At 55.7% G+C, this 14,545-nt stretch overlaps 2 protein-coding genes and 1 long non-coding RNA gene across 15 annotated transcripts in view; 1 reads left to right on the plus strand and 2 right to left on the minus strand.

The window, feature by feature from the left end:
- Positions 1-10,132, plus strand: part of ATP4A (ATPase H+/K+ transporting subunit alpha) — a 120,184-nt gene extending 110,052 nt beyond the window's left edge. For all 11 annotated transcript variants that reach the window (XM_081516691.1, XM_081516690.1, XM_081516695.1 and 8 more), the window contains 16 exons: positions 268-536; positions 1,189-1,387; positions 1,977-2,086; positions 2,190-2,324; positions 2,625-2,817; positions 3,839-4,014; positions 4,497-4,633; positions 4,720-4,870; positions 4,966-5,134; positions 5,226-5,380; positions 6,594-6,717; positions 7,158-7,303; positions 8,689-8,822; positions 9,242-9,343; positions 9,435-9,526; positions 9,731-10,132. In XM_081516691.1, the coding sequence (XP_081372817.1) occupies positions 268-536; positions 1,189-1,387; positions 1,977-2,086; positions 2,190-2,324; positions 2,625-2,817; positions 3,839-4,014; positions 4,497-4,633; positions 4,720-4,870; positions 4,966-5,134; positions 5,226-5,380; positions 6,594-6,717; positions 7,158-7,303; positions 8,689-8,822; positions 9,242-9,343; positions 9,435-9,526; positions 9,731-9,759 (2,321 nt within the window). In that variant the 3' untranslated portion in view covers positions 9,760-10,132. The remainder of the gene's footprint in view (positions 1-267; positions 537-1,188; positions 1,388-1,976; positions 2,087-2,189; positions 2,325-2,624; positions 2,818-3,838; positions 4,015-4,496; positions 4,634-4,719; positions 4,871-4,965; positions 5,135-5,225; positions 5,381-6,593; positions 6,718-7,157; positions 7,304-8,688; positions 8,823-9,241; positions 9,344-9,434; positions 9,527-9,730) is intronic.
- Positions 3,736-6,413, minus strand: LOC145515782 (uncharacterized). 2 transcript variants are annotated; one of them, XR_014061004.1, is made up of 2 exons: positions 4,802-6,413; positions 3,736-4,022 (listed from the first exon to the last, which is right to left on the minus strand). It is a non-coding gene; the product is annotated as an uncharacterized LOC145515782 (long non-coding RNA). The 2 variants fall into 2 exon arrangements; XR_014061005.1 differs by having other exon boundaries at positions 4,957-5,059.
- Positions 10,133-12,663: 2,531 nt separating the features above from the next.
- TMEM147 (transmembrane protein 147) lies at positions 12,664-14,533 on the minus strand. Of its 2 annotated transcripts, XM_081517123.1 has the most exons (7): positions 14,342-14,518; positions 14,193-14,262; positions 13,604-13,663; positions 13,381-13,517; positions 13,156-13,240; positions 12,944-13,065; positions 12,664-12,861 (listed from the first exon to the last, which is right to left on the minus strand). In XM_081517123.1, the coding sequence occupies exons 1-7, from the start codon at positions 14,416-14,418 to the stop codon at positions 12,738-12,740; spliced, it is 675 nt and encodes a 224-aa protein (XP_081373249.1). In that variant the 5' UTR covers positions 14,419-14,518; the 3' UTR covers positions 12,664-12,737. The 2 variants fall into 2 exon arrangements, with proteins under 2 accessions (XP_081373249.1, XP_081373248.1); XM_081517122.1 differs by lacking the exons at positions 13,156-13,240; positions 13,381-13,517 and having other exon boundaries at positions 14,342-14,533.
- Between the last annotated feature and the right edge of the window lie 12 nt (positions 14,534-14,545).

Below are 14,545 nucleotides of genomic sequence, written 5' to 3' on the forward strand. Positions count from 1 at the left end.
CACCCAGCTGACTACACTGCCTCCGCGCTGCCCTTTGCTGCCTCCACTGCCCGCTTCTGCTTCATTCTGAGACCCACTGACTCCCCACTTCATGTGATCGCTGCCTCTCTGGGTCACGCCACCTCTCTAGCTCCCCCTATTGCCTCCAGTGCCTTCCATGACTGCCCCTCCTTTGGTTCACGCTGCTGCTGTGCAACATCCCCGCCCCCAACCCTCCCACCAGTGCCGCTCACCTGACACTGAGTTACCCTCTTGGCCCCACTGCAGGCACCGCCCAGGGCTTGGTGGTGAACACGGGCGACCGCACCATCATCGGGCGCATCGCATCACTGGCCTCAGGAGTAGAAAATGAGAAGACGCCCATCGCCATCGAAATTGAACATTTTGTGGACATCATCGCAGGACTGGCCATCCTCTTTGGTGGCACATTTTTCATAGTGGCCATGTGCATCGGCTACACCTTCTTGAGGGCCATGGTCTTCTTCATGGCCATCGTGGTAGCCTATGTGCCTGAAGGGCTGCTGGCCACTGTCACGGTGAGCTGGGGATGCAGAAGAACCATGCAGTGAACTGAGAGGCCTGTCCATCCATCTTTCCGATCATCCAGGCTTCCCTGTATCCTCTCCCTATCTGTCCATCCATCCTCCATCACCTCTTCTCCTCCTCCCCACCTCCGTCTCTCCATCTATCCCGTTCATTCAGCAAACACCCACTGGGGCTGCTCTGGGCTGGGTCCTGTGCCACACACCCAACACTCAGAGATGAACAGGGAAGGGCTTTGACAGGAGGAGGCTGAGGTCGGGTGTCGAAGGCTGCTGTGGGCAGCCTTCCATAGTGAGCACCCAGTCTTGGGCCAGTCCAAGAGGAGGCTTAGGGAATGTTAGTTTCCTTACTTTGATTGTACTGATAAGAAATTACAGAACCTCAGCTAGGACAGCTAAGAGAGGAGCCTGGCTATATTTATCTGGACAGATTGGGGAGGTATCCCAAGTGGAAAGCAGAGTGGACAAAAGTTTGGAGGCAAGAAAAAGCCTAGTCTTTGCAGGGGGATGCTGTGTACGCAGTACTGTGGCAGCTTAATGGTGCATACTGTGGCTGGGTAAAGGATCCCCAGTGCTGAGAGAGGAGGGAGGTGGGGTGGGGAGCAAGGCTTGATCCCCACGCTTGTATTCCTCACCCTTCCCCCAGGTGTGTCTGTCCCTGACAGCCAAGCGGCTGGCCAGCAAGAACTGTGTAGTCAAGAACCTGGAAGCAGTGGAGACACTGGGCTCCACCTCGGTGATCTGCTCTGACAAGACGGGGACCCTCACTCAGAACCGAATGACTGTGTCCCATCTGTGGTTCGACAACCACATCCACTCGGCGGACACTACAGAAGACCAGTCAGGTGTGCGGGTAGGGGGGACAGTGGCTGGGTGGGATCTAGTAGATGGTGGAGACCTAGATGGGAGCTCTGAAGTTGGTAAATGGAGTCTGGGGAGGGCTTTGCATTAATGGAGAAGGGGCCCCAGCAGTCATCAGGCAAAGGCTGGGTCCTGGGTGGCTAAGCTCCGGGTCTGTGAGTGAGTGAAGTTGCTCAGTCGTGTCCGACTCTTTGCAACCCCATGGACTGTAGCCTACCAGGTTCCACCGTCCATGGGATTTTCCAGGCAAGAATACTGGAGTGGGTTGCCATTTCCTTCTCCAGGAGATCTTCCTGACCCAGGGATTGAACCCGGGTCTCCCGCGTTGTAAGCAGACGCTTTACCGTCTGAGCCACCAGGGAAGTCCCCCGGGTCTGTGAAGGGGTTTGATATTTACTGGGTCTCCTAGGAGACCTGATACTGGGTCTGGAGAGAAAGCTCCGCCCCAGGGTATGAGGAGGTGTGTGGGTCCCATCCAGGCCGGGATTCAGTCTTGAATCTAGGGGGCTGGGGGACTCTATTCTGGTACGGGAGAGACCCTTCGCGGCCCCAGCCCAGATGCCTGGTCTGCAGGGCAAACATTTGACCAATCCTCGGAGACGTGGCGGGCGTTGTGCCGAGTGCTCACCTTGTGTAACCGTGCTGCCTTCAAGTCGGGTCAGGACGCAGTGCCGGTGCCCAAGGTGAGAGCCTCGAGCGCTCAGGGGAGTTGGGGGACGAAGCCTGGGGATCCCGGGAGCCTGGTGGTGCAGCCCGGCTCGCTCCTGACACCGCCTGCGTTCCCAGCGCATCGTGATCGGGGACGCGTCGGAGACGGCTCTGCTCAAGTTCTCCGAGCTGACGCTGGGCAATGCCATGGGCTACCGCGAGCGCTTCCCCAAAGTCTGCGAGATCCCCTTCAACTCTACAAACAAGTTCCAGGTGTGCATCTGCCGCGGCCGCCCTGTCCAGGGTCCAGTCCCGCCCACCACAAGTCCCGCCCACTGACCTAAATTCTGCCCATTCCTCACGCTCAGGCCCCTATCCAGGTCGGTAGGTCCTCCCCAACCCTCAGCCTCTACCAAGGACCTGCCCAGCAAGCGAGCCCCTCATGCTCAGTCCCTACCTGACCCACCCAAGGCTGCTCCCGCAGCTCTGGGGCGCGGTCAGCCCCTCAGTTCCCCAAGACCCGTCTCCCCCCCTTGACCTCGCCCACAACCCCGCCTCTTCCTCCTCCCACAGCTGTCCATCCACACGCTGGAGGACCCGCGCGACCCGAGGCACGTGCTTGTCATGAAGGGCGCCCCCGAGCGCGTGCTGGAGCGCTGTAGCTCCATCCTTATCAAGGGCCAGGAGCTGCCACTGGATGAGCAATGGCGCGAGGCCTTCCAGACCGCCTACCTCAGCCTCGGAGGCCTGGGCGAACGCGTCTTGGGTGAGACCCCAGACCCTGCCCAACCTTCTGGGCCAGCCCCAACCCTGACCTTTCCCATCCTTCGTCAACAGTTGACCTGCCCCAGTCTACACACTCAACTTTGATTTTCCCTATCTCAGTCCTGATCCCTGTCTTCAATGCCTACCTCCACCCAACCTGTCCTCACCTGAATCTTACCTCTCCTGACTCAAACTGTGATCCCTTGATTTCCCCCAACTCTTGCTCCACCCGATGCCCAGCCCTTGTTTTCTTTCTCGTCTGCCTTTCAGCGTCCTCCTCCGGACCTTTTGACTTTCTCCAGTCTCTGCCTCAACTCAAGGTTTTCCCCAATTCTTGTCCTAACCTCTGACCCCCTCCCAATTTTTATCTTAACGTCCTTAAACTTGCATAAACCCCTGCCTTGGTCTTCCACTTTGCTTGGTGTGGGACATCTGGCAAGAAGTGTCCCTTCTCCAAACCTGTTTCTTCATTTGCAAGATGAGGATGCTAGTAACTCCCAAAGTGGTTGTGGGGATGGATTCCAATACAGTCGTCCCTCAGTGTCCATGGGGGATGGGTTCCAAGACACCCACCACATTCCCCCCACACCCTTATTACCCCACAGATACCAAAATTTGCAGGCATTCAAGTCCCTCATGTAAAATAGCATAGTATTTGCATATAACCTATAAACTTCCTTCTGTATACTTAAAATCATCTCCAGATTACTTGGAGTGCCTAATGCACTCCTATGCAGGTAGATGTAACTATGCAGGTAGTTGTCAGTGTGTGGCAAGCTCAAGTTTTTCTGGAATTTTCTGGAGAGTTTTTGGGAATATGTTTGATCGTAAGTTGGTTAAATCTGTGAATGTGGAAGTTGTGGATACAGAGGGCTAAGTGTAATGCGAATGAAGGATTCAGCACAGGGTCAGGCATTCACAGATGCTTGGTGCAAGTCACATGGTTATTTTAATCATCATTTGGTTTTGCTACGGAAGGGTTCACCCAGGACTCCTGTTTGACTTTCTTGTTTTCTGGTCAGGCTTCTGCCAGCTCTACCTGAGTGAGAAGGACTACCCACATGGCTATGCCTTCGACGTGGAGGCCATGAACTTTCCAAGCAGTGGCCTGTGCTTTGCGGGACTCGTATCCATGATAGACCCACCCCGGGCCACCGTTCCTGATGCTGTGCTCAAGTGCCGCACAGCGGGCATCCGGGTATGCCCCTGGGGAGAGGACCAGGCAGGGGTGAGAACAGAAGATGACAGTATTTGAGGATGAGCAACCCTGTGACAGAAACCCACCTGAAAACAGCTTGAACCACAAAGGAATATATTGGTTCAAGAACTGAAAAGTTCTGGGGAACAAAGATTCGAGTATAGCTGGATCCAGGAGTTCAATGTCTTTAGGAATTTGCCTTTCTCCACGTTTCAGCTCTGCTTTTCTCTCTGCTGGCTTTATTCTCAAGCAGTCCTCCACTTTGGTGGACAAAGATAACCACCACCCAGCAGCTCCAACTAAGTAACATCCCACCTGTTTAGCCATCCCACCAAAAAAAGAGTGCCTCTTTGGCAGTTATTCCACATTTGGTTACATGTTCATCCTTGAACTGATCACTGTGGCTGAGGAATGTCCACTGGTGCAGACAGGGAGAGTGGGTTAATCTGAAGGGGTCAGGAGTCTGCTGGTTCCCCCTTCAGGTGATCATGGTGACAGGTGACCACCCCATCACAGCCAAGGCCATTGCAGCCAGTGTGGGCATCATATCAGAAGGCAGTGAAACAGTGGAGGACATTGCTGCCCGCCTCCGTGTGCCCGTGGACCAGGTTAACCGGAAGTAAGCCCCCTATGTCCTCCTCGCAGCTCTTCCCACACCCCACATGGACTGAGGTCCCATTGATGTCTTCCCACCTCCCTTTCTAGGGATGCCCGCGCCTGTGTGATTAATGGCATGCAGCTAAAAGACATGGACCCATCAGAGCTGGTTGAGGCACTGCGGACCCACCCTGAGATGGTGTTTGCTCGTACCAGTCCCCAGCAGAAGCTGGTGATTGTGGAGAGCTGTCAGCGACTGGTGCGACCCTGACGATGAAGGCCGGGAGATGGGCTGGGCTAGCCCTGGGCTGCCCTGTCACTGACCACCCTTCCACTTGTACTCACTGCCGGCAGGGTGCCATCGTGGCCGTGACAGGAGATGGTGTGAATGACTCCCCAGCCCTGAAGAAGGCAGACATCGGCGTGGCCATGGGCATTGCTGGCTCAGATGCTGCCAAAAATGCAGCAGACATGATCCTGCTTGATGACAACTTCGCCTCCATTGTGACGGGCGTGGAGCAGGGTCTGGGCCAGATCAGAGATGGGGGCCAGCAGTGTGGGTGCGGGAGGAAATGGGCTAGAGGGAGACTGAGGTGCCTGCTGTCCCCCCACAGGCCGACTGATCTTTGACAACCTGAAGAAGTCCATCGCCTATACGCTGACCAAGAACATCCCTGAGCTGACACCGTATCTCATTTATATCACTGTCAGTGTGCCCCTGCCACTCGGATGCATCACCATCCTCTTCATAGAGCTCTGTACTGACATCGTGAGTCTACGGCCCCGATGCCCACACCCATACGGTGCCCAGAGACATATCCCCACAGTCAGGCGTGATAGAGACCATCACAGACAGTCTTGGACTCAGAGTGATACAGATGTGTGTACAACGGACAGCCAGGTGTGGACACACAGGCAGGCAGGAAGATAGCCATGGACAGAATTACAGACGTGGACACACAGGTGGACACTCAGGTAGGCACGGACAGACTCAAGGATACACATGGACTCAGATATGGACACTCAGACAGAGATTTTAACAGACACAGCTATCTGGCTAAGCTTGGATTGCAGACAGACATTCCCCAACAGACATGGACAGATAAACAGTGTCAAAGAGATCTCAAGGCAGACAGACAGAAAAGAGCCTCAGATACAGCCACAAATACAGCCAGATGCACGATCATGTCACAGATTTATTCAACAGCACTTACACAATGCCTGCTCTGGGCCAGGTATATGTTAATTACTTCATTTTGTCCTCATAACTACACTATGAGATGAGCTTTATTTCATCATCCCTATTTTACCAATGAGCTAATTGAAGCTTAGACAGCTTGAGTGGCTTGCCCCAGGTCACACAGCTAATTCAAGCCCAGGCAGGCTGGTGCCCCGAGACTCTATCCTCGGTCAGTACACTCTGCTGCCACTCTGTGGCCACAAACAGATGGGTAGGGGACAGGGAGGAGGCCACACGTACACAGAGAGACAGAAGAGATGCAGAGATAGTGACAGAGAGATAAAGAGACAGGAACACAGAGATGCAACAGTAGAGACATAATCATAGCACGAGACAAGAGACAGGAACAATAACAACAAGAAAAAAAACAAAGAATGTAAGGGACACAGAGAGAGAGAGAACATGCAACAGGGAAAGCCGTCAAGACCAGAGGAGCCCAGAGAAGAAACAGAGAGGAGGAGGAGGAGGAAGGGAGAAAGACAGAGACAGAGAGAACACACAATAGCAGAGATAAACACAGACGTTCCCATGGAGACGGACACCAGGACAAATGTGGACACACGTGGACAAGGGCCAGCTGGACCCAGGCTGTCCAGGCAGGTGTGGCTGTGTGGTCACTGTGGGTCCCACCTCCTAACCTCAGTTCTGTCCCTGTCCACTGCAGAGGGGGAAGGGGGTCCAAAGAGTCAGGGACAGGGGCCCAGGCAAACTGCCAACCCTGGTTCCTTCCACTCCTGGCCAGTTCCCATCAGTGTCCCTGGCATACGAGAAGGCTGAGAGTGACATCATGCATTTGCGTCCACGGAACCCAAAGCGGGACCGACTGGTCAATGAGCCCCTGGCTGCCTACTCCTACTTCCAGATCGGTGTGCGCCCAGGGGGGCGGGGTGGGGAGGTGCAGGGCTGTCCTGCCGGACTGCTCGCCGACCGTGGGGTCTCTACCTGGGGCTTTGCCTTGCTCTGGATCTTGGTGTCTGCCTTTGATCCAGGGTGTCTGTCGTTCTCTGAGCCTTTGCCTGCACACGATGGCCTCTGTGGTCCCCTGGGTGTCTCCTGCCTCTGGCCTCGTTCTCCTTGACCCTGACTCTGGGTCATTGCCTCCTGTCTCTTTTGGGTTCTCTGGGTGTGTGTCTGTCCCTGCCTCTCCCTGTGTCCTGACTCTTGTGTCACTGTTGATCTCTCTTGGAGTCTTTTCTCTGTCTGTCCACCGTTTGTGTTCCTGTCTCCACACTACTATTTCTGTGTGTTCCTGATTCTCTCTGGCTCTCCATCTCTGTCTCGCTGCGTTTCCTTGCTTCTCCCCCAGGTGCCATCCAGTCGTTCGCTGGCTTCACTGACTACTTCACGGCCATGGCCCAGGAGGGCTGGTTCCCTTTGCTGTGTGTGGGACTGAGGCCGCAGTGGGAGGACCACCACCTACAAGATCTGCAGGACAGCTATGGCCAGGAGTGGGTGAGTCCCTGCCCCCATCCCCTGAGTTTCCAGCGCCACCTTCCTTGAGCGTGGCCCACATTCACTCCTCCATGCATGACTGAGCTCGGTCAGAGCCTCCTGGACACCCAAGCTCTCTGCCAGTTCTGGGAGGAGGGGCCTTTCCCACCACAGTCTCGAGCTCCAAACTCTCCTTTCTGGTGACCCTAGCTGCAGATGGGTCCTCTCACCACCCTGACAGCAAGACATCATCTCAGGTGTGGAACCAGGATCGCACCCCGCACCCCAGTATCCTGTTATTTTCCCTGCAGCAGCTTGACTTACACAGAGTATTTGCACGTGTGGCTGACTTAGGTGAAAGCTGGCGCACAGAGAGGCTAGATCTGGCTGGCAGGTGTGTTTAGTTTGCCCTGTGGAGTGACAGATTGGGACATTCCCCTTGAACATTTACTGTTGTGTTAAAAAAAAATAGATCTTGGGACCAGACTGCTTGAGTTCATTGTCTGCCACCACCCCTCACAGCTGTGTGGCACTGGACAAAGTCGTTTGCCTCTCTGCCTCAGTTTCCCCACCTCTAAAGTGGACAGCATACTCATGTCTTATCTCAGTGACTTTCACCTCATTGATTTTTACAGCGTGGTCCCCAGACCAGCAGCATCAGCAACACCTGGGAACTTGTTTGAAAGGCAGATTCTCAGTTTTTCCCTCAGACCTCTGGGATCAGAAACTCTAGGGGTGGTGTCCGTGTTTTAACCAGCTCTGGAGATTCTGACATACGTTGAAGTTTGAATACCACCAATCTACCTCATAGGACTATTGGGAGGATTCGATGAGATAATACATGCAAAACACTTGGTACCTGGAGCATAGTAAGTGTTCCTTACACAATTAGTGGTATATATAAAAACAGTTATACTGAAGACATGGACTGAACAGTGGCTGCCCCCTCTAAATGGGGCTTGTGCTGCGTTCCTCAAAGGCCCATCTGGCTCATGTTTGCCATCTTCCCAGGTCCTGGAGTCACCAAACTTTGTATATCCTGCCTCAGGATTCGAATTCCCTTTTCCCAGGTGCTCCCTTTAGGGTGCCCAGGAAATCCTGCATCCCTCCTTTCATTATGAAGGCAATTGACCTGACCTGCTGATTGGCCAGGCACTGACATCTAAGCTCACTAGACCAGGTTTCTAGGCCCTGCATTCTGGGGTCCTGCAAACCTGGCAGACCCTGCATCTCTCCTTTGTCCCTCCCCACCTCCCCACGCGCCCCCCCACCGCCGCCGCCGCCAGCCTCTGACACGAGGGAACGAGTACTGAAGGGCTCGTGGCCCCAGGCCCCGTGTGCCCGCTGGCTGCAGAGGCTCTCCTCCGCCTGGGCTCAGGCTGCTTTTGTTCCCTCTGGGCCCACAGACGTTCGGGCAGCGCCTGTACCAGCAATACACCTGCTACACCGTGTTCTTCATCAGCATCGAGATGTGCCAGATCGCTGATGTGCTCATTCGCAAGACACGCCGCCTCTCTGCCTTCCAGCAGGGCTTCTTCAGGTGTCCCGGGCTGGCCGCAGCCCCGTCCCCACCCTGCCTTCCAAGCCCTGCTCCCAACTCCCAGCAGGTCTTGACCAGGGCTTACTACAGCCAGCAGACCCCAGCACTGGATATGCTGGGGCCAGGTGCTAATGTTCCTTATCAATAGCTGGCCAAGAGCTCCCACCCGGTGCCTCTCAACTGGCCCCTCCATGTTTCATCAGCTAAAGGAGTGATACTGACCACTCCTGGTGTAGGGCCAGCGTCCACTGGGGGAGAGGTGCGAGCTATGCCAGTGTTCGGTGTTTAGAACATCTCCCTGCAGCTGCTATCTGACCCCCTCTGACCCAGCACCCTGATGTCCATCTGGTCCCCATCTCCTCCTGGCCTTTGTCCCAAGTCTACCCATCTGAGCCTGTCCCACCCCACCCCACCTGCAGGAACAGGATCCTGGTGATTGCCATCGTGTTCCAGGTCTGCATCGGCTGCTTCCTGTGCTACTGCCCTGGCATGCCCAACATCTTCAACTTCATGCCCATTCGGTGAGGGGCTGTGAGCTGTGGGCATCGGGTGGGCCTGTGGGACACAGACCTGGGGGTAGCCCTGACCGTGCCATCTCACCTGTGCCTTCAGGTACCAGTGGTGGCTGGTCCCCATGCCCTATGGCCTCCTCATCTTTGTCTATGATGAGATCCGGAAACTTGGAGTCCGCTGTTGCCCAGGAAGTGAGTGTGGAGCCTGGAGGCCTGGGGATGGAGGGCTGAAACTTTCTTAGAGCTGCTGCCTTGACGTTTGATTTCCAGTACTTGACCTCTAAGCCCTTGACCTGCCATATCAAACCACCACTGAGCTATCACCTTTGAGCCCCTGGCACCCACATCCTCACCCGAAACCCCCAGCACTGAGTCTCCTTTCTCTCTCTCCCCCAGGCTGGTGGGACCAGGAACTCTACTATTAGAAAGACTGCTGCCTTCAAATCATCCTCACACCCCCTACAGTAGGGTGGGGGTGGGGGACACCTGGGACCCTCTGAACAGCCGCCAAAACATCTGAGCAGTCGAGTTCCAGCCCCATCTGTGTCTGCTCTTGTAGCCCACAGCAACTCAACCTCGGAGAGACCTTACCCAACCCCCTTCCCCACCCACCCTCCCTAGGCCCAGTTCTCTGAGCTGGCCTCAGGGAAGCCCCTGAAGGGTAGGGGGCGCTTTGAAGGGGAGTGGGAGTTCACAACTCCTACGAGGTGGGTCTCTCCTTAGGACTTCAGGGCAGCAAGAGTCTTCTTTAAAAACACACTTGTGTCTGCATGATAGTAATAAACCAGCTCACACTGACTGTGCTTTTATTTGGTGCTGGGCATCATCATCGTGTTTTCATGAGCCCCTTTGTTTCCTACAACTCAGGGGCTGTTTGTTCCAGGCTGTTATTTCCAGTTTCTAGAACACAGCCTGGCACAAAGTAGGTATGCAGTAAACATTGCCTGGAAGGAATTCCCAGTTCTTTGCTGAGAGTGACAGCATTTCTGGCAAGCTGGTGTGACCGTGGGCACGCTCCAGAGTGGTGCCTTTAAACTGTACCACTAGCTAAACACCACCTCTGGGCTCTCCTTTCTCAGGACCACTTTCTGTCTCTGGAGGCTCCTCAGCAGGTGTCAGAATCGTTTCCGCCTCAAGCAGCCCCTCCCTGTTCACAGGAGTTTCCTGATTCCACTTATACCTTTGCAGCTGCAGTGGGCATCCTATTGCTGGTTAGTCCCAACAGACTCCGGAGGCTAAAAGTCACAGGTCCCCTCCTCACACTCCTATCACCTGAAAAGTTAATCCTCTGTTGGAAACTCCCCTGTCCAGTCCCCCCCTACTTTTGCCACTCCTTTTCCCAGTCCTCTTTCCTGTCTCTCTTCCCCATTCTTTGACAAGTCTCTCTGGCTGGACCCCAGGCTTCTCCTTCCTCATCGGCACAGTCCCCACACCCCTACTGGCCTCAGTTGTCTCTGCAGTAATGCACACATCTGTCCCCAGCCTCCCCTGGCATGTTCAAGGGGGCCTACACTGGCCTCTGCATCATCCTCCAAACCTGCTCCCATCATTCTGGCTCGTTATCACTGGGAAACGTCATGAGCTCTCAGCCGTGCTTACAAACACCACAATTCTATTACCCTGGACTCCTTCCTTTCTCACTGGTCCTCTCCCTACTCCCCACCCCCAGCCCGCCTTGTGAGATAAAAACACACAGCTCCCTGAACTCATTCCAACCAGTTCTTGTTTCACTGGAAAGGCCAGGCCCTCTCTCTTAACTTTAAGGACTTAACTCCTTGAAAAGCAAGGCCTTGACACCCACTTTCTTCTCTTTGCCCCATGAACTCATCCTCTGAAGTCTCAGCTCACACACCCTCTCCTCCAGGAGACAGACAACCGTCTTTTCCCTTCCCAGCCCTTATCACTCTAGGCCATGAGGGTTCACCATCAGTCCTGATCCCTCTGGCTTGCATGCCCCCATTCAGTCCCTGAGCCCCATGAAAGCTCGGACGACTTCAGATGGCCACCAGTAGGAGGCCTGGATCAGGGTCCCTACTCAGCAGATAGTTGTTGAATAGTCATTTCTGCAACTTCCCTGTATGTGCTCAGGGCTAGGTGGGGCATGGGAGGAGGGTATGGGGGAAAGCAATGCCCTTATACATCCACCCATGTGGGCTAGGGGAGCACCCCATCCACTCCCTTTTCATATCAAACTCACGGTGACCTCTCACACACCTCCCCACCCCATCCCAAGGCCCTGTGAACTCTGTCTTGACTAGGAGCAATGAGGAGGAGGTGGGCTAGATGGTGGTTGCCCCATCTGAAGGTAAATGCTGCCTCTGGAAACACCAAGACTCAGAGTAGAGCTGAACAGATCTGTGTTTGGTGCTTTCCTAGGCCCCGGGTCAAGAAACATTATGGCAGGACCTGGAGAGCCTAGTGGAGGGAGGGAGGCGTGGAGGGAGGGAGGCAGGAAGGGAGGGAGGGAAGGGGCATGTGCTCTATCTCAAGCCCTGGGGGATCCCACTGCGAACACCAGGGCTGGGGTGCACCTTCCAACATGGTCAGGGTTTGCAGCTGGGTGGAGCTTAAGAAAGCCATTCAACGCCCTGCTTCTAATCCATCCCCCTTAGAGAAGAGGAGAGAAAGTGGCAGGAAGCTGGCCTCACTAGACCAGGGAAGGACTGGGATGAGCAGGGTGGTATTCAGGGTAACAGCCACACTGGTGGGCTCTGCTACTGGGCTGCAGCTGTCTCTGTTCTCCATCCTAAGAAGACCTAGGCCAGGGTTTAATCTGAGGGCCACAGAAACGAGTCAGTGCACTGAGGACCTCAGAATCACAAAACAGACCCTCAAAGATAAAACCAAGGGTCCAGTGGACTGCCCCTGTGTGAGTAGCCCTAGATGGTTGTAAGCAGAGAAGGGTGAACTAGTAACATGGGGGTTTCAGATAGATTCCCTTAGTTCCCATATAAAAGGTGGATGGGGGGATGGTTTGGGACCAGGAGCTGATCAGCCAGCTGATCAGCCAGTGAAGGGCCATGTGGGAGAGGGCCAGGTTAAGGCAGTGAGGAGAAGCCCTCAAGAACCATCTCTTGGATTCTAGCTCCCCTCTGTCACCTGTTCCCTGAGGGCCCAGGCTCTGCCACTGCTCAAAGACTGACTACGAGCCCTCAGCCAACTCAGGGAAAATAAGGAGCAGAGGAGCTGGTCCAGGAACACAGGACAAATCAATGCTGCCTAGTTTCCTGGCTTGCCTACCTGGCTCCAAAACCAAAACGAGGGTCTCTGGGCCCCAGGTGAGCACAGTATTGGCAGACAATTCCAGAGAGAGAAACAGAGGCAGAAAGAACTTTCCAAATACTGTTTACTTCACTGAACCTGGGGACGGGGAGAAGGTATGTGAAAGTCTGGGACGCCGAGCCTAGGAGTGCACGTTGACAACGGCAACATACAGGGCCAAGGTGCTGAGGGCCAGCAGCCCCGTCACCAGTGCTCGAGCCAGCAGTGCCGTCCAGCTGCCCAGGGAACAGAGGTGGACGAAGGTCCTGTAGGGAAACAGCACAATGAGGGAGGGAGAGAGAAAAACCTGACCCATCTGGACCCGGCCTCAAACCCCACCCCGCTCACTCCATGACAAAGGCCTTGTAGACGCTAAGGAACATCAGGAGGAGGACTGCTGGCCGATAAGTGTGGTACAGGTCGTAGCGTGTTATCATCCACACCTGGGCAGAGGCGACGATGTAATGGACCTGGAGGGAAGCAGGAAGTCAGGACCAGGCCTCAAGAGGAGTAGAGCCACCAGCAAACGAGGTGTGTGTAGGGTAAGCAGGACTGCGTACCAGACTGATGTTGGAGTCGATGCTCATCTGGATGTATTTCCAGTCAAACTCAATGCCCCGAGCTCCAACCCAGAGGGGGATGCAGCTGAGGAAGGCAAAGGGAGGGATTCTCCAGTACCCAGACACCCTCAGCACCCAGAATCTGAGCGAGCCACCCCCCTCCAGCACCCCCTGGAACCCAGGTGTCCTTTCTCAGGAGTCTGGGCTCCAGGCTGCTGCACACACCGGGACATAATGAGCTCGGCGGTGGCCCAGCCCAGGGCAGCAACCATGATCTTGTATTCCCCCTTGCCGGCATTCCGGGACATGACAAGGTTTAGGCCTATCAGGTCTGCCACGTCCACGCTGGCCTTCATGAACTCCTGCGGGTCAGGTTGAGGCTTGAGTAAGCACAGGTGCCAGGGGGCCCCACTCGTGCACTCCCTCCCCCTCCCTTGCCACCACTCACCCCAATGAAGTCATAGATGCCGCCTTCCCAGGTGGGAAAGAAAGTGGCCAAGAACAGCATCTGAGACCAGAACACAGAGAGGTCACCTCAAGGTGAGGGAGAGCAACCATGTGGATTGGGTGGGAAGTTAGTATGTCGAGGGCAGTACATTGGGGTTCTGGGGGGGTCCATGTGGAAGAGGGATCACCAGAGAGCAGCAAGAAGGCAGGAGCTGGGGTGATTGAGGGCAGGGGCTTGGAAGTCTGGGTTCTGCGGTGATCATAGGGGATCGAGGTCAGGTCTGGAGGCACCGGGGCTGGTTACCCACCAAGGCAGTGGTAGCAGTGTTGGTGGGACCTTGGGAGTTAGTCAGCGGCTCTTAGTATCCAAAATCCTCTTGGCCATGTAACTGAATGTTCTGTTTTACTAAAAGTGCTATACAGAAGTTGCTCGGGGACCTCTCCTCGGGTTCCAGCCCATCCAAGCCCGGCTTCCCCAGGCATTCTGGAGCACCCAGTTGGGGTGCGGGAGTGGCCCCACCTCGGGGGTCCGGGCGGGGGCGGAGACGCGGGTCCCCCGAGCCCTAGCGCGGCACCGCTGGCGCCCTCACCTTGCACAGCTGCACGAACAGGTAGGTGACCCCAGCCTGCACGCACTTCCAGAAGGCGTTGTACTCCGACCTGCGAGAGTGGGCGGTGAGGGATCGGCTCGACCAGCGTCCCCCTCCTCCCCACCGCCCCGCGGCCTCCCCGCACTCACAGGCCGCTGCACTTGTAGGTGATGAAGTAGGGGAAGTAGGCCAGGGCGAAGCAGTTCCCGAAGTGGAAGAGCGTCATGACGCCGGCCGCCTGGCCAGCCGGAGCGCGCCTCTCTGCCTCGGCGGCCTGGCGCCCGAGCCCGGGCCTGGCGCCCACCAGCCTCCGCCGCGGCCCGCGCGGCCTTCTGGGAGCCGGAGTCCGTGGC

Source organism: Giraffa tippelskirchi, chromosome 7, assembly GCF_054371585.1.
Source record: "Giraffa tippelskirchi isolate mGirTip1 chromosome 7, T2T-mGirTip1v1.2.pri, whole genome shotgun sequence".
Taxonomy (NCBI): Eukaryota; Metazoa; Chordata; class Mammalia; order Artiodactyla; family Giraffidae; genus Giraffa; species Giraffa tippelskirchi.